The sequence below is a fragment of the Gorilla gorilla genome, chromosome 11, assembly GCF_029281585.2.
Source record: "Gorilla gorilla gorilla isolate KB3781 chromosome 11, NHGRI_mGorGor1-v2.1_pri, whole genome shotgun sequence".
NCBI classification, from domain to species: Eukaryota; Metazoa; Chordata; class Mammalia; order Primates; family Hominidae; genus Gorilla; species Gorilla gorilla.
Window position 1 is genome coordinate 37,533,410 of NC_073235.2, and position 24,731 is coordinate 37,558,140.

The window sequence follows — 24,731 nt, forward strand, 5'->3', positions numbered from 1 at the left end:
GTCGCCCAGGCTGGAGTGCAGTGGCGCGATCTCGGCTCACTGCAAGCTCCGCCTCCCGGGTTCACGCAATTCTCCTGCCTCAGCCTCCCGAGTAGCTGGGACTACAGGGGCCCACCACCACGCCCGGCTAATTTTTTTTTTGTATTTTTAGTTGAGACGGGGTTTCACCGTGTTAGCCAGGATGGTCTCGAACTCCTGACCTCGTGATCCGCCCGCCTCGGCCTCCCAAAGTGCTGGGATTACAGGCTTGAGCCACCGCGCCCGGCCCCCACATGGCCTTTTCATTCCTCTTTACCTGGCTTTGTGGTTGGTAAGCCCAACTGGCTGATCTTAGGACCATTTACAACAGCACAAGTCTCTTCTTATCCTCTCTATTACAACAGCACAAGTCTCTTCTTATCCTCTCTATGTTGTACTGAACCCTTGCATTAGATATCAGCTCAGAGAAATCCAAAGTTAAATGATGAGAATCCCATTAATAGATTACAGTGAGGGAAACAATGATGAAACTTGCTTTACTTATCCTATTCTAGGACAAGGAGCAAGTTGATCATGGTCTCTATCCTAAAACATTTGAATTTGAATCTCTTCGTTGCTATGGGACAGGGTAATGTGTCATGAGCCACAGTAATATTCTCTTATGGACTTTTCTTCATCAAAGATTGTAATTCAAAAGAAATAGCATAGGACTGAGAATTGGGGTTGCCACTACCTTGATATATGGCTTTAAGCAAGCCACTTATCATATTTGCAGAGAATTCCCAACTTTGGACAAAAATTTTTATAATTATTTAAGGGTGCATAAAAACAAGTAAAGATAAACTCATTGGGACCTCTCCTCATCTGCCTAGATTAGGGTGTCTCCAAGTGGCATACCTTGATTTCCAGTATTCTGGACCCCAATCCAGACCTACTGAACATCTCTGGGATGATGTCCAGGAATCTCCACTTTTATCAATTGGCCAAACTATTTCTCAACACTAGGCTGAAGTAGCTTCAAAATTCCCTTTTCATTCCATTATACTAACTGATCCTTTTACAATATCTTGTATTCTTGACTATAATTTTGTTCTTGAAGCTCCCTCGTCCTTTTTTTTTTCCAAAACAAAATTCATATGAAATACTGAGAAAGAGCTCAGGCCATCTGTTCTTATTTGATGACAAGATAACTAAGTAACATCTTTAGGAAACTGCAATTGTAACATAAGAGATTGCTTATTAACCCTCTTATTTAAAAAAAAAAGTTCATTGTCTATCTCCTCCCTCCTAAAAGAGCATTTGACATATAGTAATTTTAAGATAACTTGAAAACACTATTATAAATTGCTTTTCAGACATTGACAGTGTTTTCTGAAATAATTAGTAATATCTTGGGGGTAGAGAGCTGGATACTCAAGAATTATTTGACATTCCCAGTAACTACCAAAACAGTAATCATTTCAAGAAATGAAACAAAGAGCCAGATATCATAAGAATAATAGGTAGCAAATTTTAGAAACTGCACATCACTTTGCAATTGTGAAGTCACTTTTATGATGATACATGTGCATTTGGTATATATAGTAGAAAACAGCCTGTAATCTCCACAGGTTGGGAGGCCAAGATGGGAGAGCAGCTTGAGGGCAGGAGTTTGAGACCAGCATGGGCAATATAGTGGGACTCCATCTCCACAAAAAATTAAAAATTAGCCGGGCATAGTGGTATGTGCCTGTAGTTCCAGCTACTCGAGAGGCTGAGGCAGGAGGATCCATTGAGCCCAAGAGTTTGAGGTCACAGTGAGCTATGATTGCATCACTGCACTCCAGCCTAGGCAACAGAGCAAGATCCTGTATAAAAAAGAGGAAAGGAAGAAAGAAAGAGAGAGAGAGAGAAAGGAAGGAAGGAAGGAGAGGGAAAAGAAAGAAAGAGAGAGACAGAGAAAGAAAGAAAGAAAAAGAAAGAAAGAAAGAAAGAGAAAAGAAAGAAAGAAAAGGATGGGAGGGAGAGAGGGAGGGAAAGGGTAAAAAAGAAGCTTTGTGTCTCGGTTTACATGTGATTTCTGTAAATAACAATTGAATAGACACCCTTCAGCTGGGCTGACTAACTGCTCATACTCACGCATGATGCCTTAGGAGCTGGGACAGAACTTCCACAGGTTTGTACACTGTTAACATGTCAAGACTCTCAAACAGGTCCACATCTCTCACAGCCAGCATCAGAGGGGTCAAGCCATGTTGGTTTGGGAAATTTATATCCAGGAACTCTTCAGATGCCTTTAAAAACATGCAGCTTTATTTCTGTTGTGTTTTTACTGCATAGCTCTTTATGCTAATCTTTGCATTTTCATTGCTTGGCCAACGTTTCATTATAACTTCAATATGTTCTTTCTCAGTGTCTGTCCTGAAAGGGAACTGATGAGGTGAAAGAACACAAGCCAGAAAGACAGATCTGGGTTTCAATCTCAGCTGCTTAAGGTGGTTATTTAACTTCCCTGACAGGTTGTATCAGGGACACCCTGTTAAAAGGTGATCAAATCACCCTGATAAATTGAGGGTATCCAGTTAAATCATGTATAATTTTCATTTGGGATGTATTTATACAAAAAACTATTTGTTGTTTATCTGAAATTTAAATTTAACTGGGTGTCCTGTATTTTTATTTGCAAAATCTGGCAACCCTATTTGCTAAACTTCAGAGCCCTCAGTTGTAAGGTGGAATAGTAGTGTCTTCCTTGTAGGGTTATGTTGCTGATTGGTGCTAGAATGTAAAAAGTACTTCGCAGAGTGTCTAACACACAGTAGGTGCTTAGTAAACATTCATTGAATGAATAAATAATTTATAATAATACAGCAGCTCAGCCGGGCATGGTGGCTCACACCTGTAATCCCAGCACTTTAGGAGGCTGAGGCATGTGGATTGCTTGAGCCCAGGAGTTTGAGATCAGCCTGGGCAACATGGCAAAACCCCATCTCTACTAAAAATACAAAAAATTAGCCAGGCATGGTGGCATGTACCTGTAGTCCTGGTGACTCAGGAGGCTGAGGTGGGAGGATAACCTGAGCCTGGGAAAGTCGAGGCTGCAGTGAGCTGTGATCACGCCACTGCACTCCAGCCTTGGCAACATAGTGAGACCCTGTCTCAAAAAAAAAAATTTTTTTAAAAAAAACAGCTAACTTACCTGTATTTACATAGTCAAATGGAGGGAGGCATATGAATGTAATTTGATGCCTTAATGAAAGTAAAACTTAATTTGGATAATTCAAAACTGAAAAGCTACCGCAGGCCAAAACACCTAAATTGTTCATTTTATAGACCAAAGAAATGCACTAATTTCCATCTCTATTTCACTTTATGCCATGTAAGTATACTCAGTGTCTCTACCTCAGCTTCTCTAGGGACAAACTAGAGATAATGGTATTACTTCAGCAGGGTACTGTGGGAATTAATTAGTTAATTTTTTTTAGTCGCTAAGAAGAAACCACCTCTGATATCAATGTTTATTATTAGTTAGAACCAATATGAAAATTTTGAACTGAGAATAGTCTTGCAATAGCATATCAATTCAGCATCTGTTGATCAAGGTATAGATCCAGTTACAGGTACCAGTTTCTTAAAACTTGGTTCCTAATGTTTAGGGGTTAAAAATGTGGTTATAAAAACAGACATTGGGCCAGGCGCAGCGGCTCACGCCTGTAATCCCAGCACTTTGGGAGGCCGAGGCGGGCAGATCACAAGGTCAGGAGTTCAAGACCAACCTGGCTAACATGGTGAAACCCCGTCTCTACTGAAAATACAAAAATAAAATTAGACGGGCATGGTGGCGGGCGCCTGTAGTCCCAGCTACTCCAGAGGCTGAGGTGGGAGAATGGCGTGAACCTGGGAGGTGGAGATTGCAGTGAGCCGAGATTGCGCCACTGCACTCCAGCCTGGGCGACAGAGCAAGACTCCGTCAAAAAAACAAACAAACAAAAAAACATTAGATTACAGTTACAACTGCTGAAAACACCATTAAGTAAAATACATTGCCTTTCAAAAAAATTTCTAAGCCTCAGTTCGTGATGTCTGGCAATTTTAGACTATCATTTAGTCCAACAAAAGAATTTGAAGTATTGTTTGGTTTTGTTATATCTCTTCTTGAACTGTACCTGACTGGAATATCTTTCACTTTTTTCTTTATCTGTTTGTGTCTTTACCATAAGGGATTAGAAGAAACTGTTTCCTAGCAGCAATTGATTTTCTTTCAGTTGGAAGGTCACATGGTCTGACAGTCTCTTTGAAGGTAAATGCCAAGAGTAGGCAATTGCCAGTCACCAATAATTAATGTCCTTGGTTATGCATATGATTTTGCAAGTTGCTTTGGGAAAAAGTATCTGTAAGTAGAAAATCTAAACACGAGGATCAATACCCTGAGAAGACAGCCCTTTAAAAATGTATCCTCTGAACTCTTTCATGACAACTAAATATTATGCAAGGCACAGGCTCTCAGATTCCTTTTTCAGGATAAAGACAATAACAGCAACTGGTCCAAAGGGATCAAAGCAGCAATTGTACAAATGGCAGTGATGCCAAGGGAACTCCTCTGAGCAAGTTGATAGTGGTCCTCTGGAGGCTTCCTGGGAGCAAATCATTTCCCAGGGGTGTTGCGAGACTTCTAGCACCCAGCTCGAGGAAGGTGGAAATCGACTGCTCCTGTGTTCTTTTATTATCTTGTTTTCTACCCCAGTGTCCTGTTTGATCCCCTTTCTTTTTTATATGTTCTGTCTGAAACTTCCTAGGATTATATTTGAAAAGAATTTATTTTTCTTTAAAAGGAGTCATATGTAGTCTGTGCCCTTTTCACCATCCACTCACCCACCCAAAGACAGAAACAAATATCAAACTAACCAGTAAATGTTGAACTTGCTCAAGATCACCTTGCCATGAACTTTGTAGAAGTTGCATTTGGGGAGCCTGGATTCTATTGACTGCCAAGAGTTGTCTTTGGATATTGCAATTAGCTACATGAATTGCGGTTCGATTGCTGTAATTGCAAAGGGTAATATCTACTCGCTTTTCCAGAAGAAATCCAACAACCTGCAAAACGACACAGTCTTAAATATTTTTAAGTACCAACAGTGTCTTCAGAGCTGGGTGGAAAACTGACTTAGGCATGGCTCTGATTCATTGGGATGTGGGTAATTGCTATTTGCCCTTTTTAATTTGGGGAACAAAAATCTCCATGACATGCATGATTTTTGGATAGTCTTTTTTGCAGGGACTAGAGATCTATGAGTATTGTATGTTAAATCCACACAAAACATTGAAGTTTTATAACTGTCTATAATCAAAAATACAAAACCAAAGGGAGCAGGCATGGTTTTGTGTGCCTATAATCCCAGCTACTGGGAGGCTGAGGCAGGAGGATCACTTGAGCCCAGGAGTTCAAGGCCATCGTGCACTATAATCCTACTGTGAATAGCCACTGCACTCTAACCTGGGCAACATAGCAAGATCCTGTCTCTAAAAAATACAAAAACAAAAATGATTCAGGCTTATATATCCTTGAATGTCACAAGTATTTCTGCAAGTGTTTCTAGAAAGAGAGTAAACTCTATTCAATATGGTGAGGGGACAGACTGCCCAGTTGCATGTTAAGAACTGTCCTTGGTGCTGAGACTGCACCAATGAACAAGACCAGCAGCCAGTCTTTAAAGTATTTACAGTCTCATGAAGAACAGAGACATATTTAAAAAAAAAAAAAAAAAAGGCAATTGCAACATGGGGTGATAAATGTAACAAGAGAAGTGAATACAGGAGGATGACGGGGGCACTTCGACAAAATCTATTAAGATATCTTGGAGAGTCTGTGAAGACTTTTTGGAGAAAGTGATGTCTAAGCTGAGACCTGAGGAATCAGACTCAGCCAGGCAGACTGGGAGAAAGATTGTTCCAAGCAGAGGATACAGTGTGAATAAAGTACAGTGTGTACAAGAGGGCAAGTAATATTCAAAGCTCTGGAAGGAGTTAGGTATGTCTAGAGCCCAGAATAAGAAAAGGAAGGGAAGGAGATGCGGGTGGAGAAATCAGCTGTGCCTCAGTCCTGAAAGACCTGACAAACCCCGCTGAGGAGTTAGGGCTGTGTCTTCAGGGCAATAGGCAGACAGTGAAAGATTTCCCTCAGGAAAATGACATAATCAGGTCAGTGTTCTAGAAAATCACTCTGACTGCTGAAATAGATTGATGTGGGGAAGAAGGGAAGTGGGGAACCAGGGAGAAGACTACCACAGTGGCCTCATGGAGAGACGACAGCGACTGAACAAGAGAAATGGTAGTGGAGATTTAGTGGCTGAGGGCATAATCTAGGAACACTTAGGAGGTGGAATTAACAAAACATAGCCACTTATTCAATGTGGATGTTAACACTGAGCCAGAAATCAGGGATAATTCCAAGATACTGTCTTCAGTGTACTTTTGTCTGTCTGCTGTACTGCCACTGCAGACCAGGCCACCATGGTCCCTTGTCTGAAGCAATGGAACAGCCTTCTCTCCATTTCAAGTGCTTCTGCATGAAACCCACTAGAAAGGCCTAAATCAAAAATTCAGATAACAGCAAGAGTTGGAAAGATGAGAAGAACTTGGAGCCCTCATACCACCATTTCTGCTGGTGGAAGTGTAAACGGTGCATCCACTTTGAAAAACAGTCTGGTTTGGGAGGCCAAGGTGGGTAGATCATGAGGTCAGGAGTTCAAGACCAGCCTGGCCAAGATGGTGAAACCCCATCTCTACTAAAAATACAAAAATTAGCCAGGCACGGTGGCAGGCGCCTGTAATCCCAGCTATTCGGGAGGCTGAGGCAGGAGAATTGCTTGAAACCAGGGGGCAGAGGTTGCAATGAGCTGAGATTGCACCACTGCACTCCAGCCTGGGTGACAGAGTGAGACTCTGTCTCAAAAAAAAAAAAAAAAAAAAAAGAGAGAAAAGAAAAGAAAAACAGTCTGTCAGTTCCTCAAATGATTAAACATAGAACTCCCCTATGATCCAGCAATTCCACTCCTAGGTATGGTACTCAGGAGAAATGAAAACATATACTCACACCAAAATGTTTACAGAAGCATTATTCGTAGTAACCAAAAGATGAAAAGAACCATTTTCTGTCAATGGATTGGATAAATAAAATGTTGTATATCAAGACAATGTGATATTATTTGGTTATAAAAATAAAGTATTGACACATGCTACAACATGAATGAACCTTGAAAACATTATGCTAAGTGAAAGAAGCCAATCTCAGGAGACCACATACTATATGATTCCATTCATATGAAAATCCCAAATAAGATAAGTTACAGAGGCCAAGCACGGTGGCTCACACCTGTAATCCCAGCACTTTGGGAGGCTGAAGCAGGTGGATCACTTTAGCTCAGGAGTTCAAGACCAGCCTGGGCAACTTGGTGAAACCCTGTCTCTACAAAAAATACAAAAATTAGCTGGGCATGATGGCACATGCCTGTAGTCCCAGCTACCTGGGAGGCTGAGGCAGGAGGATCACCTCAGCCCAGGAGGTAGGGCCTGCAGTGAGCTGTGATCGTGCTACTGCACTCCAGCCTGGGCAACAGAGTGAGATCCTGTCTCAAAACAAACAAACAGACAAACAAAAAACAATAAAAAAGGAACAGCTATACAAACAGAAAGTAGGTAAGTGGCTGCTTAGGGCTGGGGTGGGAGTTGGGAAGAAAGGATAGAGAGTGATAGCTAAAGGATATTGGGTTTCTTTTTATCTTCTTTTTCTGGGGATGAAGTTCTTTTTGAGATGATAGGTGTTCTAAAATCAATTGTGAGGGTTGCTCATTAATATGAATATACAAAAAAAATGGAAGTGGCCACTTTAAGTAAGTAAATTGTATAGTATATGAATTTTATCTCAATAAAGCTGTTTTTGAAAATGCCTTTGCATGCCTTTATGGCTTTGCATGATCCAGCCCCTGCCTGCATTTCCAGCTTTATCTTGTGCCATTCTTCACCCTTCCTCTGCAAGATCAAGTCACCTTTCTATACTTCAAAAATGCAAGATTTTTTTTTCCTTTTTGAGACGGAGTTTCACTCTCATTGCCCAGGCTGGAGTGCAATGGCACGATCTCGGCTCACTGCAAACTCCGCCTCCAGGGTTCAAGTGATTTTCCTGCCTCAGCCTCCTGAGTAGCTGGGATTACAGGCCCCCACCACCACGCCTGGCTAATTTGGTAGTTTTAGTAGAGATGGGGTTTCTCCATGTTGGTCAGGCTGGTCGCAAACTCCCAACCTCAAGTGATCCGCCCGCCTCAGCCTCCCAAAGTGCTGGGATTACAGGTGTGAGCCACTAGGTGCCTGGCCAAGATTTTTTTTTTCCTAACCAAGGCCTTTGTCTTTGCTGTTCCCTCTACCCCAATTGCCCTTCGTTTATGTCTTAGCATAAATACAACCACATCATTAAGGATTTCTTGACCACTTTCTCAAAAGACAAGCCACTCTATTGGTTACTTCAAAGTACTAATAACAATTTGTAATTTATTGAAGTGCTTCTTGTTTCCTTATTTGTTGTGTTTCACCTTCATTCAAATGTAAGTCCCCAAGAGCAAGAGATCTTATCACATGAATAAATATTTTACGAATGAGTGAATGAGTAGTTTAAGATAAATAGATAATGATGCCTTAATTTAATTCAATTTCAAATAATTAAATGTTTATTTGATTTCATAAGATGGGTAACACTGATGCTGGTGTCCCTCAGGAGAGTAAGGTTTGGGAAGAAAGATGATGAAGATAATTTTGGACATGTTATGTTTGGGATGTCTGTAATATACAAGTGGAAATATTTAGTTGGAGTTCAACATTGTGTGTGTGTGTGTGTGATATGTGCTTGAGAATCAGGGGCCATCCTCACATGATTGAAGGACACCAACATTTAAGGGATGAGAAGAAACAACCCATAAAGGGGACTGGATAGAAGTTGCCAGAGAGGTAAGAGGAAAAACCAGGAGGAGGTCAAGGAAGAAAATACTTGAAGAAAAATTGGAGTCCAATGGTGCTAAGAGGTAGAAGCGGCAAAGGACATTGTAGGGAACATTGGCAAGAGCAGTTTCAATGGAGTAGTAGAGGAAGATGTCAAACTGCAGTAGTTTGAAGAGGTAAGTAAGTGGAGGCAGTGAGGATAAACCAGTAAAACATTCTTTTTTTTTTTTTTTTAGACAGAATCTCCCTCTGTTGCCCAGGCTGGAGTGCAGTGGCACTATCTTGGCTCACTACAACCTCTGCCTCCTGGGTTCAAGCAATTCTCCGGCCTCAGCCTCTACAGTAGCTGAGATTACAGGAACCCGCCATCATGCCCGGCTAATATTTGCATTTTTAGAAGAGATGGGGTTTCACCCATGTTGGCCAGGTTGGTCTCAAACTCCTGACCTTAGGTGATCCACCTGCCTCGGCCTCCCAAAGTGCTGGGATTACAGGCGTGAGCCATCACCTGGTTTTTGACAGCAGACCCGGATGGTTTACGTGATTTGTTCAGCTGAATGGATTCAGGACTTTGTGCAGCATTGTTGAGGTGAGTACTGTAGACTGGCCTCCTCCTGCTGCTTGGAGTTCTGTTGACAGCAGCTTTCATTGAATGTTATATGAGACAAATTGATGAATTTGGTCCCAGCCTCTGTTGGTGAGATTAATCAGAGTGGCCAAGAGAGTGATGAAATAATGAGAAAATTAATCAGGTGCCAAGATAGTGTAGAAATGAGGGGTGGACATTGTTAGGACGCATGTCTCCACGGGTCTCTTACATTTCTGCAGGTCTTGTGAGCAAAAGTGCCAAGTGTCTTTATTCCATGCAAACTTTTCAAGCTTATTTGTATAGTGAATGGCCTTGGAAGATAGAAATAGTGTCTCCTTCTGCAGCAAAGAGTAGCTTTGCTTACTGCACATTGTAAATTATTAGGGGTCTCTAAGTTGAGGGTTCCTCTGCTGTCATGCAACTCACTGCATGTTCAGGGGTCACCTGGTCCTCTTCCTATCACTCAGTGGGAATTAGGGCTTAGGGAACTAATACAAAACTGCTAAAATTCTGACTAATGCTATTGTTATGAATAAACACACTGCCCTTTTTCTCTGATCCAGTAGTTGTTTCTTCTGCTAGGAATCCAAGCAATTCTGGCACGCTAACTCATTAGCTGCGAGTAGGGTAAAATCTCAGATCCTTCATAGTTCTTGAGAGATGTCTGCGAGTGAAAAGGCCTGAGAGAGGAAAGGAAGTGGTTGCAGGAGGACATGGGATCAGGGGAGGTGTTTGTTTCTTCATGGGCTGGCAGAAGGCACTTATCTAAGCATTTTTAAATGCTGATGGAAAGAAGCATCATTGTTTGTAATGACAAGAATCTGGAGACCACCCAGATGTCCACCAGAGTAGGATAGGGAGATAAATTGTGTAGGCAGATAAATTGTGGCATATATATACATATGTGTATGTATATATTTGTATGTATATATTTATGTATGTATGTATATATGTATGTATATATGTGTATGTATATATTTAAGCTCTTTTTCCAGACCTCAAGCAATCCTCCCACCTCAGCCTCCCAAAGTGCTGGGATTACAGGCCTGAGCCACCATGCCCAGCCATGTTCCTGCATAACTTGCTGCTTCTGTTCATTATCATGTTTTTGGGATTCCTCCATTTTGAAACATGAAGTGTAGCTACAGTTTTTCATTTTTAGTGCTATCTAGTGTTCCATTAGATAAAAATATATGCCACAATACAGGCACAGTGGTTCATGCCTGTAATCCCAGCACTTTGGGTGGCCAAGGTGGGTGGATTGCCTGAGTCTGTCAGGAGCTTGGGACCGGCCTGGGCAACATGGCGAAACCCCATCTCTACTAAAAATACAAAAAATTAGCTGGACATGGTGGTGCAAACCTGTAATCCCAACTACTTGGGAGACTGAGACATGAGAATCGCTTGAGCCCAGGAGGCAGAGGTTGCTGTGAGCCGAGATCATGCCACTGAACTCCAGCCTGGGCTACAGAGTGAGACTCCATCTCAAAAAAAAAAAAAGGTTATGCAAGAGCATATATAGTGTGAGTTTGTTTTTATAATATTCAATAGCAGGAAAAAGCAAGTAATTATTTAGGCATGGATGCAGAGGTGGCCAGGAAATTATTAACCCAAAATTCAAGATAATGGTTAGCCAGGGTGGGGGATGCAATTCAAGACAGGCATATACAGAGAGGGCTTTTGAGGCATGGCAATGTTCTAATTTTTGGCCTGGGTGTTGGGTACACAGGTGCTTGTTTCATTAATTTTCTTTCTTTTTTTTTTAGCATATGTGCTATATTTTATAATTTGTTTAAAAAGCATTCATGGAAAGGAGTCAAAAAAGAAAAAGAGCTTAAAGCATAGTCAAGACAGGCTAATTGAGGAAGCAAAGGTGACCAGGCAGGATTGAGGGTCCACTTGCATTTAAAGTACCAAGAACTGGCCAGGTGCAGTGGCCCATGCCTGGAATCCCAGCACTTTGTGAGGCTGAGGCGTGTGGATCTCTTGAAACCAAGAGTTTGAGACCAGCCTGGGCAACATGCTGAAACCCCATGTCTCCAAAAAAAAAAAAAAAAAAATTAGCCGGGCATGGTGGTATGCGTCTGTAATTTCCAGCGACTTGGGAGACTGAGTTTGGAGAATCACCTGAGTCTGGGCAGGTTGAGGCTGCAGTCAGCCCAGATGGTGCCACTGTACTCCAGCCTGGTGACAGAGTGACCCTGTCTCAAAAAACAAAACAAACAAACAAAAAAACAAAGTCCCAGGAACTTATAGAGGCATCAACTTGTGCAGTTGAGTGAAATTTGTCTTTTCCAGCCTAGTTTCCCTATTCTTGCCCTTTCTATTCATGAAGCCTCCCTCTTTGCTGCCTCTCCCCAACTCTACATGCTCATATTGTTGCCAATTTTACCTGAATGCTTAAACAGAACTTTATAAGTTATGGCACACAATGATATAACTGATGAATAAGACCCAAATGAGTTACTTTTTCATTAATGTCTCCATTTAATAAATATTTATTAACCCCTGGCTGGGTCAGGCTCTCTGCTGGTAGCTGGGGATACAGCTAGAACAAAGAGGACAAAGTCTGCTGCCCTTTTAAGCCTTATTATTCACTTATTTACCCGTTTCCCTACTTCCAGGTTTACATGCATTTGTTAGAGCAAAGCATAAATTTCCAGGTACTGATGGAGTTGAGGGTCCATCATGTGGTGCCATTAGACCATTAGCTCCTCGGGGGTGGCATCTGTGTTTGATTCACATCCAGATCCACCATAAAATCTAGTGATCACCTTGGCTATAGCAGGAATATTTGTGGACTGAGTGAGGAAATGAATAGAGATGGTTCCTATCTAGATTTACGGTATCCACCTCCCCATACCACACTTTGTGTCTTCAGACATTCTTTCATGGCAATGGGTTATATCACTATTCACAAATACCTCACTCTCAGAATCCTTAGTTTGGAAGACTTTTTATCCTTGAGCCCAGCATGCCACATATTACCTCTGTTAGATTTTCCTCTGCTGCAGTAATGAGAGGCGTATTCCCCGTCTCTGGGTGCTGAAAGTCAAGGTTTCCGAGGATGGATTGGACTTCAGTAATATAATCACAGATGAGCTCCACATCACCTCTTGAAACCACTTCTAGGAAATCATGAATCAGTTTATTTTTATTCATCTTGCTAGTTCCACATGATTGCCTTGAAAAGAAAAGGAACGATTTAATTATATGAGAGCCAGCAAAGCTGTGAGTGGTTCAGATGTAACATATTCTGCCTTTACTGCCACCTGTTTCCTTCTTTTATGTATAAAATTCTTATAACAGTTTTAAAGACAATTTTGAAAATAGGGGGAAATGCCGCAATACCACAGGCTTGGTTCTTTGTGTACATGTTGAATTAGGAAGAATAATAATTTCACCATTATTTTGGAAGATCTGCTGTGGTAGAGGAGAAGAGAGGATGTATCCACAGTAGAATGGAAACAGCACAAGCTTAGAGCCCAGTAGAACCTGGATTTAAATTCCTTCTCCACAGATTACCAACTGTGTGACCACGACCATATGGCTCATCTCTGGGCTGCATTTACTTATCTCTAAAATGGAAATGATCGTCCCCTCTTCAGAAGGTTGGTAAGGATCTGAAATATGATCTACAGAGGGTTGGCACATTCTACAGGTGAAAATTCTTGTTGGATTTTTTTTTTAGCTTGTTTATTAACCACCTTATACGTATTTCCTTTCTGAAAGTCCTAGCTTCCCAACAATACTGTAAGCTCCTCAATAGCAGGGACATTACATGACATCCTTTTGTCTCCTCTGTGATTCTAGCACAGTGGGAATCATTGAGGAGCACAGTGCCCACTGTTCTGGATTTTCCGGAAAGCCCTAATTTTAAATAACTCATATCAGTTTTCCAAATCATTGAAATATCTCAAATTGCAATTTTGGAGGTCACCGAACTACCCTCTCCTGCATGGAGCCTTTTTTTTTTTTAAATTTTGAGATAGAGTCTCACTCTCTCGCCCAGGCTAGAGGGCAGTGTCACGATCTTGGCTCACTGCAACCTCTGCCTCCTGGGTTCAAGCGATTCTCCTGCCTCAGTCTCCTGAGTAGCTGGGACTACTGGTGCGCCACCATGCCTGGCTAATTTTTGTAGTTTTTAGTAGAGATGAGTTGGCCAGGCTGGTCTCGAATTCCTGACCTCAGGTGATCTGTCCACTTTGGCCTCCCAAAGTGCTGGGATTACAGGCGTGAGCCACCGCACCCAGCCTGGAGTCTCTTGCTGTTAGTAACAGCACGACATCCTTTGTCAGGCTCTATACTCCAACTTCTGCTTCTGACACTACAGTCACTGTATGTAGCCACATGCTATTGATTCGATGTGCAATTTCCTTGCTATAATCTGGCATGAGATTGAAAGCAAAAGAACAAGAGGCTCATTTCATAGTATAACTTTGTGGAGGACAGCTAAGAAAAACAAACAAGAAAAAGTCTAGATTTGCTCTTTAATGTTCTAAACACACAAATACCTTCAGAATTCATGGGCCAGACTACATGAACATGTACAGAAACACAGAGAACATGTGTTTCACTCTAGAAATAGTACTAGCCCATGAATTCATCCATTCATTAGGAAGATGCTATATGCCCTTCAGCAGCTTTCATTGACCAGTCCCAATAAACATAACACAAAATAGGTTAGACAAAATACAAGAAAGAACACACATGATGAAGTGTCCATGTAAACATCAGATAATGAATCTTACAGATGTCAGAGAAATGGGCTGGCCATGTGATCTGGAAGATCCCCTTGAAAGAAGGCATTCATTGCCAGGTACAGTGGCTCACGCCTGTAATCCCAGCACTTTGGGAGGCCGAGGCGGGCGGATCACGAGGTCAGGAGATTGAGACCATTCTGGCTAACACAGTGAAATCCCGTCGCTACTAAAAGTACAAAACATTAGCTGGGCATGGTGGAGGGCGCCTGTAGTCCCAGTTACTCTGGAGGCTGAGGCAGGAGAATGGCGTGAACCCAGGAGGTGGAGCTTGCAGTGAGCTGAGATCGTGCCACTGCACTACAGCCCGGGCGACACAGCGAGACTCTGTCTCAAAAAAAAAAAAAAAAGAAAAAGAAAAAAGAAAGAAGGCATTCGTGATATCTGGAGAGTCACAGTGAAGGAGAATGGGCAGCTCTGATGAAGGACAGGCATGAACTCAGGCCTCTATCTGGGGCCGAGGAGGAGAGAGCAAAACCAGATGGGAATTTACCCTGGATTCCCCAACACATCGGGAACCCCATGGAGAGCTTTCAGCAGTGCGTTTTAGGAACATTGGTACTTTAGTAAGATTATTATAATGCAGAGGAAAAAGGCAGAAACAAAAATTTGAATGTGGCTGGGCATGGTGGCTCACGCCTGTAATCCCAGCAATTTGGGAGGCCGAGGGGAGGGGATCACCTGAGTTCGGGAGTTCAAGACCAGCTGGGCCAACATGGTGAAGCCTTGTCTCTACTAAAAAATACAAACATTACCCGGGTGTGGTGGCGGGCACCTGTAATCCCAGCTACTCAGGAGGCAGAGGCAGGAGAATCACTTGAACCCAGGAGGCACAGGTTGCAGTGAGCCGAGATCAAACCACTGCACTCCAGCCTGGGCAACAGAGCGAGACTCCATCTCAAAAAACAATAACAACAACAAAATTTGAATGTGAGGGTTCACAGGATTTGTGACTGATTGACCATAGACAATGAAAAGGTCCAAGAGGTTGGGGTCCAGGAACTGAGGGAGGACCCACTACTGGGCAGGTGATTCCTTTTACAGAAAGACAATAGATGAGGTCAGCAGCAGAGCCAGTAGGTAAACAAGTGTGTGTGGTTGGTGTTCTTGGCTTTCAAAGAAATGGTGGCCTTAGCTCAGTGCAGTTTCCTGAACTTGCTTGAACATAAACATTTCCTTGTTATAAAGATTCCAAGTTTCCTTTAGTAGATCTGGGATGAGCCTGGCGACTCTCTTTTTTTGAAAGAAATTTTTAATAGACTTTTAAAAATTGACTTTATTACTTAGAGCAGTTTTAAGTTTTTTATGCAAAATTGGGCCAATTCTGCAAAATTGGGCAGAAAGTACAGAATATTCCCTCTCCACTGGCCCCTACTGGCCTCGCCATCAACAGCCTGCACCAGAGTGGTACATTTGTTAACAATAGATGAACTTACAAACAGTATTATCACCCAAAGTCCATAGTGTAAATTAGGGTTCACTCTTGGTGTTGTACATTCTATGGGTTAGGACAAAGGTATAATGACATGCAACCACCATTTTAGAAGGTACAGAATAGTTTCATGGCCCTAAAACTCTCCTGTGTTCTGCCCATTCATTCCTCCCTCCTCACTAACCCTGGGCAACTGGTGATCTTTTTATTTCTCTGGGAGGCTCCCAATCAGTTGCCACATTAAAAGGCAACTTCTAGAAACACAGATCTTGTGATTAGAATTGAATCCACAATCTTTCTTGCAATCCACTTTGTTTTCTAATTGACATTTATCATTACTACCTGTTACTCCTTTTGATTTAAACTTGCTAGAATAGATATTAGTTTCCCCTTTGAATTTCTAGCAGAATACTTTGAAATAGTGAATGAATTCCTCAAGTCTTTATCTATCTTTGTTCAAAGTGAAGTTACATAATAATAACAATAATACAACAACAGCAATCATGCCCAACATTTATTGAATGCTTGCTACGTGTCATATGCTTTTCTAAATGGTTTACAGGTGTTTGTTCTATTTAATTCCAAATAACACGATCAGAACAGTTGTATTATTATCCCTATTCTATAGATGAGGAAAATGAAGCACAGACATTGGCAAAATGGTATCTCACTCCAGAGAGATGAGAGTGCTACTGCCCAAAAAGATGTAATGGAGCCAGGCGCAGTGGCTCATACTTGTAATCCCAGCACTTTGGGAGGCCGATATGGGTGGATCACCCGAGGTCAGGAATTCGAGACCAACTTGGCCAACGTGGTGAAACGCCATCTGTACTAAAAATACAAAATTAGCCAGGCATGGTGGCGCATTCCTGTAATACAAGCTACTTGGGAGGCTGAGGCAGGAGAATCGCTTGAACCTGGGAGGCGGAGGTTGCAGTGAGCTGAGATTGCACCATTGCACTCCAGCCTGGGCAACAAGAGTGAAACTCCATCTCAAATTAACAATGACAACAAAAAAGATGTAATGGAACTAGTCTTTAAAGGCACATTTGCAGAATAGGCTTATTTCCATTTTCATGTTTGGACCTTAGCTAGATGGGGATGAGCTCATCTTTACTCCTTGCTAGCCACACTGGATGGTGTCAGGCTTTCCTCTTGTTTTATTTTTTCCCTTCAGCTCTGATCCCCTCTGCCTGATAAGAACCCAATCTAATGTACCTGAGAGGTATCCTCAATAAGTGTATATCCTTATAAGGCATGCAGTGCTGTTATATTACATTGGTTTTTAATTTACACAAATAATATTGTACTCTAGATCTTGTTAATTATTTGTTAACACTTTGCTTTTTAAGCTTTATCCTTGTACTTATATGTACGAGGTTTTTGGTTTTATGTTCACTGTATTTTATTACTCCCTTAGTGATGGACATCTAAGTTGTCCACTCCACAAACAACACTGTGATAAATATCCTTGTTTGGACCTTATTATGCACCCTGTAAACGTTTCTCTGCGGCAAGTGGGTCGAATGGATTTAATTTCACAAAGTACTGCCAGATTGTCCTCCAGAATGGCTGTATCAATTTACACTCCCACCAGTAATGCCTAACAGTTTTCTTTAAGCTCTTTTAAGAGAAGCAGACGTTCAGTTGATTGCTGTCACTTAATCATCATTATCTTAATCATTAGCATTTAATAAGCAGTGTACTTGGAACCTTACTAAGGGCAGAAGGGGCAGATGATATACTCAAAATCAGGCCACAGAAATAATTAAAACCAATACACACATCTGTCCCAGCAAATTGCTTTGTAACTTAGATTTACATACTTGTTTTTGAAAATGCAACAGTATTTGCAGGATCATTTCAGGGGGGAAAACAAGGTTTTCCGAAACAAAGGATAATTAAAACTTGTCTTTCAATAAAGCTAAAAATCAGCTATTCAAATAACAACTAGGCAAGAAATAGATATTTATATCACACCTTATTCATAAAGTAGTAATAAAACTTCAAACATTTTTCCCCCAAGGTTATTACCTAGCAATGTTATGGAGTTGTAATTTAACTTTTTAATGTGACCCTTAAGGGAGAGCATTTCATAAGTAGTATCTATCATCTAAAATAAAACAAAAAAATTTAGATTTAACTAAACTACAATCCCAAAGTTATCAAATCAAATCACTGCAATACCGGGTAATGTGGTCATTATTTGGCCATTTATTGTCTCACATACTCAATAGAGACTGGAGGAAGACAATGAAGATTGAATGAGCACATAGCATTATCCCTATATGCAGGTCATTCTTTTAGTTAACATGCACAGACCATGGCTTTTAAAAATTATTTTTATTAGAGATGGGGTCTCACTCTCTCATCCAGGCTGGAGTACAGCAGCTTGATCATAGCTCACTGCAGCCTCAAACTCCTAGGTTTAAGGGATCCTCCCACCTCAGCCTCCCGGATAACTAGGGCTACAGGTGCACAGCACTATGCCCTGCTAGTTATTTTTATGTTTTATTTTTGTAGAGACAGAGTCTCACTATGTTGCCCAGGCTTAGTCACGAACCCACAGTGCTTTTTATTATTGAGCTCTATTTCCTCTTCCGACCTTCAATCTGTACATGTCCATTTTAGGTTTTTTTCATAAGAAAATATTTCTCAATTTTCCATTTAGAATTGTTGTTGTTATTGTTGTTGTTGTTGTTGTTACAGAGTCTCCCTCTATCGCCCAGACTGGAGTACAGTGGCACAATCTCGGTTCACTGCAACCTCCGCCTCCTAGGTTCAAACAATTCTCCTGCCTCAGCCTCCCAAGTAGCTGGGATTACAGGCACTCGCCACCTCGCCGGCTAATTTTTGTATTTTAGTAGAGACAGGGTTTCACCATGTTGGGCAGGCTGGTCTCGAACTCCTGACCTCAGGTCATCCACCCTCCTTGGCCTCCCAAAGTGCTAGGATTACGGGCATGAGCCACCATGCCCGCCCCATTTAGAATTGTTTTGGTCAATGATTTTTGAGGAATAGTGTTTCATTCCACAGAGGTTTTTAGTTTAGCATCTATTAAAACCCAGTCTTTTTTATTTTTAATTGCATGCATGGTTTATTTGTAAAACCAAAACCTTTTGTTATAGTGTGCATTTGATTTAGAACCTTATGTAATAAAGATTTAAAGCAACAGAAATCTCATTTCATGTTGAGAAAGCATGGTTAAGAACATATGTATACAATATTGATTGGTTACAAGAAGATTCATACCATGTAAAGTTTACACATATTTGGGTGATTAAACTGAAAGATTACCCCTAGGTATAATTCAATGAAGGCAAGTGTTTTTCATACACTTTTCTTGTCATTAGTAATTTAGCCTATGGTCTAGAGGTGCCTGCATAAGTATTGGAGGAAATCGTCACAATATTTGAAAAGTAAAAAATAGTTTATTACAACTCCAAGGATATTATTATTTGAGATTAGGACACAGTTTCTTCTATCAGTTTACCAGGCATTCCTCCTCTGGGACATCCTTTGGGGAGTAAAAAAGTTGCAACATACAGTTTATCTAAAATGAGATGAAAAGCAGAGATTCGGCTTACCTGTGCTGTGTTTTGCTGAGGGACGTGGCAGACAGTTGAAGAAACACCAAGCCAAACAGTAGCCAATATCATCCTAATTCATTGTGGCACTGATTTCTGGGGCAGCTGTAACCCACACTTCAACTAGGGATCCATTTAAAAACAGCATAGATTCAGATTTTTTTTTTCAGTGTTGCACAGCCCAAATAATTTTTCCTTTTAAATTTTGTCTTTAATTAAGCTGGTCCTGCATGCACAAACCCTTTAGTTAGCTGCAAATAGACTGCTTAGTTTACAGGTTGTCGCCTAGGCAACCATCCACTGTGCATTTAGCTTAGAGATTTGAAAGCAGGACAGTCTCACCCAGGAAGGAAAACAAGTTTTGTATGCTCTTTCAAGTTGTTGCTTAAGTGCTTTAAAACTACCAAACCCCTATGTACTTCCATGGTTGGCACAATTACTGTGATCACCTGATGGACTGAGACTTTCTCTAAGAGATCCATGCCTTTGTAATCCCCACAAGGTGCCAGAAGGGCCCCTTTCAAAGCTGCATATAGGTCACAGAGTGAGAATCCAATCGATTACCACCAAACTGATTGCATTCTTAGACTCAGCCTTGAGAAAGCGCTAGCAGACAGAAATCCTTACATTACAACATACTTCTTCTCTAGATATGCTTGTGATATTCTGAAGCAAAAGCTTCAGTAAACAGACTGCATTTTTGTCTGAGTCCAACGGTAATAAACCCAACTGCAAAAGACTTCAAATCATGGACTATGAAAACATAATCATGAGGAAGTGGACACAGGGCACTCCATAAGGTCACCTGGCATTTGTGTGCTGCTAAATTCTTTTCTGCCACTTACCAAAGGATGCAGGGGTTTCTCTTCTAAGATAGGGCGTAACATTATATATTCTCAACTGAATGGGGTACGATATTCTATCGCAATAACAACAGCTGACATTTATTGACTAGTTCCTACGTTAGTCCATAAAGGACATGATTAATGTCATTTAACCCTCATAACAACTCTATGGAGTTGAAACAATAAACAGCATCATTGCCATGTTACAGAAGATGACACTGAGGCTTAGAACTTTTAAGCTAATGAATGGTGGAGCTAGGGATTGAACCTAAGCGGCCTGGCCACAATGTTGCAATACTACCTTTACCATGTGCAAGCACGTACACACACACACACACACACTCTCTCTCTCTCTCTCTCTCTCCTTTAGTGGATGAAGACTTCAGGGTAAAAACCATTCAGAGATTGTTAGATCTACGTAAACTCCCTCATTATCAATTCAGCTTCAAGCTGCTTGACACCAATTTAAGCACACACAGGCTATTACTCTGTTTTGCTTCCTATGCTCTACTTTGCTTCTACTCCCATCAAGGTGAGTACTCTCTCAGCCTAACAGAGGAAGATGCAAGTACCGTAGTTTCTGACTTTTAGGATTTCTGCCAGGTTATCCTAGGGTTGCAGCTTGTCTGCAATCCATGAATCTTTAAATTGGCTTCTCAAAAAGTAATCCTGGCCAGACGTGGTGGCTCACACCTGTAATCCTAGCACTCTGGGAGGCTGAGGTGGGTGGATGACCTTAGGTCAGGAGTTCCAGACCAGCCTGGCCAACATGGTGAAACCCCATCTCTACTAAAAATAAAAAAATTAGGCCAGGCGTGGTGGCTCACACCTGTAATCCCAGCACTTTGGGAGGCTGAGGTGGGTGGATCACGAGGTCAGGAGATCGAGACCATCTTGGCTAACACGGTGAAACCCCGTCTCTACTGAAAATACAAAAAAAATAACCGGGTGTGGTGGCAGGCGCCTGTAGTCCCAGCTACTCGGGAGGCTGAGTCAGGAGAATGGCGTGAACCTGGGAGGCGGAGCTTGCAGTGAGCCGAGATCGCACCACTGCACTCCAGCCTGGGCGACAGAGCAAGACTCCATCTCAAAAAAATAAATTAGCCGGGTGTGGTGGCTAGCGCCTGTAATCCCAGCTACTCGGGAGGCTGAGGCAGAATTGCTTTGAACCCAGGAGGCAGAGGTTACAGTGAGTCGGGATTGTGCCACTGCACTCCAGCCTGGGTGACAGAGTGAGCAAGACTCCGTTCCCACCCCCCCGCCAAAAAATGTAATCTTCTGGCTATGCGCAGTGGCTCACGCCTGTAATCCCAGCGCTTTGGGAGGCCAAGGTAGGAGGATTGCTTGAGCTTAGTTGTTTGAAACCAGCCTGAGCAATATGGTGAGACCATGTCTCTGCAAAAAATAGAAAAAATTGCTGGACGTGGTGGTGGGCACCTGTAGTTTCAGCTACTCAGGAGTCTGAGGCAGGAGGATTGGTTGAGTCCAAGAGTTCGAGGCTGCAGTGAGCTATGATCATGCCACTTCACTCCAGCCTGGGAAACAGAAAGACATCCTGTCTTTAAACAAAAAAGGAATCCTCCTTTTGTCTCTTATTTTGAGATAGAGTCATTCAAACCATTCTTTTTTTCAAGAAACTCAATGTTTAGAAATAGTGGAGGGATAGGCATGCAAAACAAGGACAATATCAGGCTGCCCTAGGGCTGTGTCAAAAGCTCTAAGGAAGCATGGAAGGGAAGTGTCTGACTTCCTGGATTGAGGGTGGGGGATGTATGTTTGCCTAGGGCTGCTTGAACAAAATGCCACAGACTGGAAGGCTTAAACAACAAAAATTTATTTGCTCACAGGGCTGGGCGCCGTGGTTCACACCTGTAATCCCAGCACTTTGGGAGGCCGAGGAGGGTTGATCATCTGAGGTCAGGAGTTTGAGACCAGTCTGGCCAATATGGTGAAACCCTGTCTCTACTAAAAATACAAAAATTAGCTGGATGTGGTGGCACATGCCTGTAATCCCAGCTACTCAGAAGGCTGAGGCTGGAAAATTGCTTGAATCCGGCAGGTGAACATTGCAGTGAGCCAAGATCTCACCACTGCATTCCAGCCTGGGTGACAGAGCAAGACTCCATCTCAAAAAAAAATTTTTTTATTTGCTCACAGCTCTGAAGACTAGAAGCCCACGACCAAAGTATCAGCAGGTTGGGTTTCTCCTGAGGCCTCTCTCCTTGGTTTGCAGGTGGCCACCTACTCTCTGTGTCCCCACATGGCCTTTCCTTTGTGTGTGCACATCCCTGGTGTCCTAATCTCTTCTCATAAGGACACTAGTCAGATTGGATTAGGGCCCACTCTAACGGCCTAATTTTAACTTAATCACCTCTTTAAACACCCTGTCCATAAATACAGTCACATTTTGAGGTACTAGGAGTTAGGGCTTCAACATATGAATTTTGAGTGAGAATCCAATCGATTACCACCAAACTGGTTGCAAATACAAATAAGCTCCTAACAGGGGGCAGAGAAAGTCTTCACAGAAGAGCAAATATCCAAGCTGAAACTTGAAGGACAAATTTTACCAGGTAAACTATAGACACAAGGACATTGCAGATTCTAAATGACAGCATGTCCAGAGGAAAGAGAAAGCACAGGATGTTGAAAACATTGTAGGTGCATGTTAAAAGAGGCTGTCTATTAAAAGAGAGTGGCAGACACAAGAGATGTGCTGCTCAGACCTCCCTTAAAGAAAGACTCACTGCCCAGCTGTAAGGCGTGTGGTTAGATGAACAGCCTACGGCTGTTGGGTTTATCAGGTTTGTCTAACTGTTGAGCCAAGGACCTGCTATTCTTGGAGTGCTTCCTCCAGCCAAAAACTGAGCAAACAGTGATAGCCAAGGCCACTCTTTTCTTGGGGAGATCCTGGCCAATGATTGACTGAGCAAGGCAGTAGTACAAGGGGCTACGCATTTCCTGATGCATAATTTTTGCCCCAGCACTTCCAGCTGGACTTCAGAGACTTCGCCAGCTTGGAATTGTAGTGTCTGCTTTTTTAGAGCACCAGTCTGAAAAAAAAATAGTGAAAAAGCAAGCTGCAGAGTGGGAGAAGGTATTTGCTACATATATAAACAATATAAAGCTCAGATGCAGAATATATATAAATAACTTAAAGGTGTTAAAACAAAGACAAGGCCAGGCACAGTGGCTCACACCTGTAATCCCAGCACTTTGGGAGGCCGAGGGGGGCGGATCACAAGGTAAGGAGATCGGGACCATCCTGGCCAACATGGTGAAACCCCATCTCTTCCAAAAATACAAAAATTAGCTGGGTGTTGTGGCGCATGCCTGTAATCCCAGCTACTCGGGAGGCTGAGGCATGAGAATCACTTGAACCCAGGAGGCAGAGATTGCAGTGAGCCGAAATCGCACCACTGCACTCCAGCCTGGCGACAGAACAGAGGTGGGCAGATCATGAAGTCAGGAGATTGAGACCATCCTGGCTAACATGGTGAAACCCTGTCTCTACTAAAAATACAAAAAATTAGCCGGGCGTGGTGGCGGGCACCTGCAGTTCCAGCTACTCAGGAGGCTGAGGCAGGAGAATGGCGTGAACCCAGGAGGCGGAGCTTGCAGTGAGCCAAGATCGCGCCACTGCACTCCAGTCTGGGCGACAGAGCTAGACTCTGTCTCAGAAAAAAAAAAAAAAGAAATAAAATAAAGACAGCCCTATAGACCAAAACTAAAAACACTTAATTTTCTGCTTTGCAAAAACAGCATATTTAAATGGCCAATAAGCCAATGAAAAAGTGCTTAACTTCATTAAAAATGAGTGACATGAAAATGAAAATCATAGTGGGATACTCCCCATCCATTGGAGTGGCAAAATATTTTTAATCTGACAATTCCAGGGGCTGGTGTGGATACAAAGCAGTGGGGACGCCTGTTAATTGCTGGAATATAATTTGATAAGCCACTTTGTAACACTGGCATTATCTAGCAATGTTGATAACACTGATACCCTATGACCTGGGGTAAAGCCACTCCTAGTATCTCTCATAAATGTATACCATGACAGAAGTACAGGAATATTTACACTAGCATTATTCATAATAATCAAAATCTCAAAATAATCTAAATGTTTATAAGCACTTAATGGATAAATTGTGACATATTCATATGATGGACTGCCATATAACAATAAAATTAATTAATCACTATTACACAGAGTAGCATGGATGAATCTCACAAGCACACTGTTGAAGAAAAGATACACAAAAAAATACAATATTATTCCATTGAAGGCAGGCAACACTAAATTATATTGTTTTGTTTGGTTTTGTTGAGACAGGGTCTTGCTCTGTCACCCAGGCTGGAGTACAATGGAGTGATCACTCACTGCCGCCTCGAACTTCTGGGCTGAAGTGATCCTCCAACCTCAGCCTCCCAAGTAGCTGGGACTACAGGCATGTGCCATCATGCCAGGCTAATTTTTTAATTTTTTGTAAAGATGGGGTTTCACTATGTTGCCCAGGCTGGTCTCAAACTCCTGGCCTTGAGCGATCCTCCCACCTCAGCCCCCGAAAG

General features: G+C 42.1%; 1 protein-coding gene and 1 long non-coding RNA gene across 5 annotated transcripts in view; one reads left to right on the forward strand and one right to left on the reverse strand.

The window, feature by feature from the left end:
• The window catches only part of MAP3K19 (mitogen-activated protein kinase kinase kinase 19), a 96,901-nt gene that overhangs the window by 57,953 nt on the left and 14,217 nt on the right, over window positions 1–24,731 (reverse strand). For 2 of the 4 annotated variants that reach the window (XM_063694780.1, XM_004032585.5), the window contains exons 2-4: window positions 12,524–12,719; window positions 4,864–5,052; window positions 2,098–2,252 (exon numbers count right to left, since the gene is read on the reverse strand). In XM_063694780.1, the coding sequence (XP_063550850.1) occupies window positions 2,098–2,252; window positions 4,864–5,052; window positions 12,524–12,697 (518 nt within the window). In that variant the 5' untranslated portion in view covers window positions 12,698–12,719. Of the gene's footprint in view, window positions 1–2,097; window positions 2,253–4,863; window positions 5,053–12,523; window positions 12,720–19,314; window positions 19,438–24,731 lie in introns of those variants that run through there. The other 2 variants (XM_055380794.1, XM_055380795.2) reach the window with 2 other exon arrangements.
• Window positions 1,974–9,319, forward strand: LOC129532232 (uncharacterized). The gene is made up of 3 exons (XR_008677879.2): window positions 1,974–2,134; window positions 4,179–4,258; window positions 9,183–9,319. It is a non-coding gene; the product is annotated as an uncharacterized lncRNA (long non-coding RNA).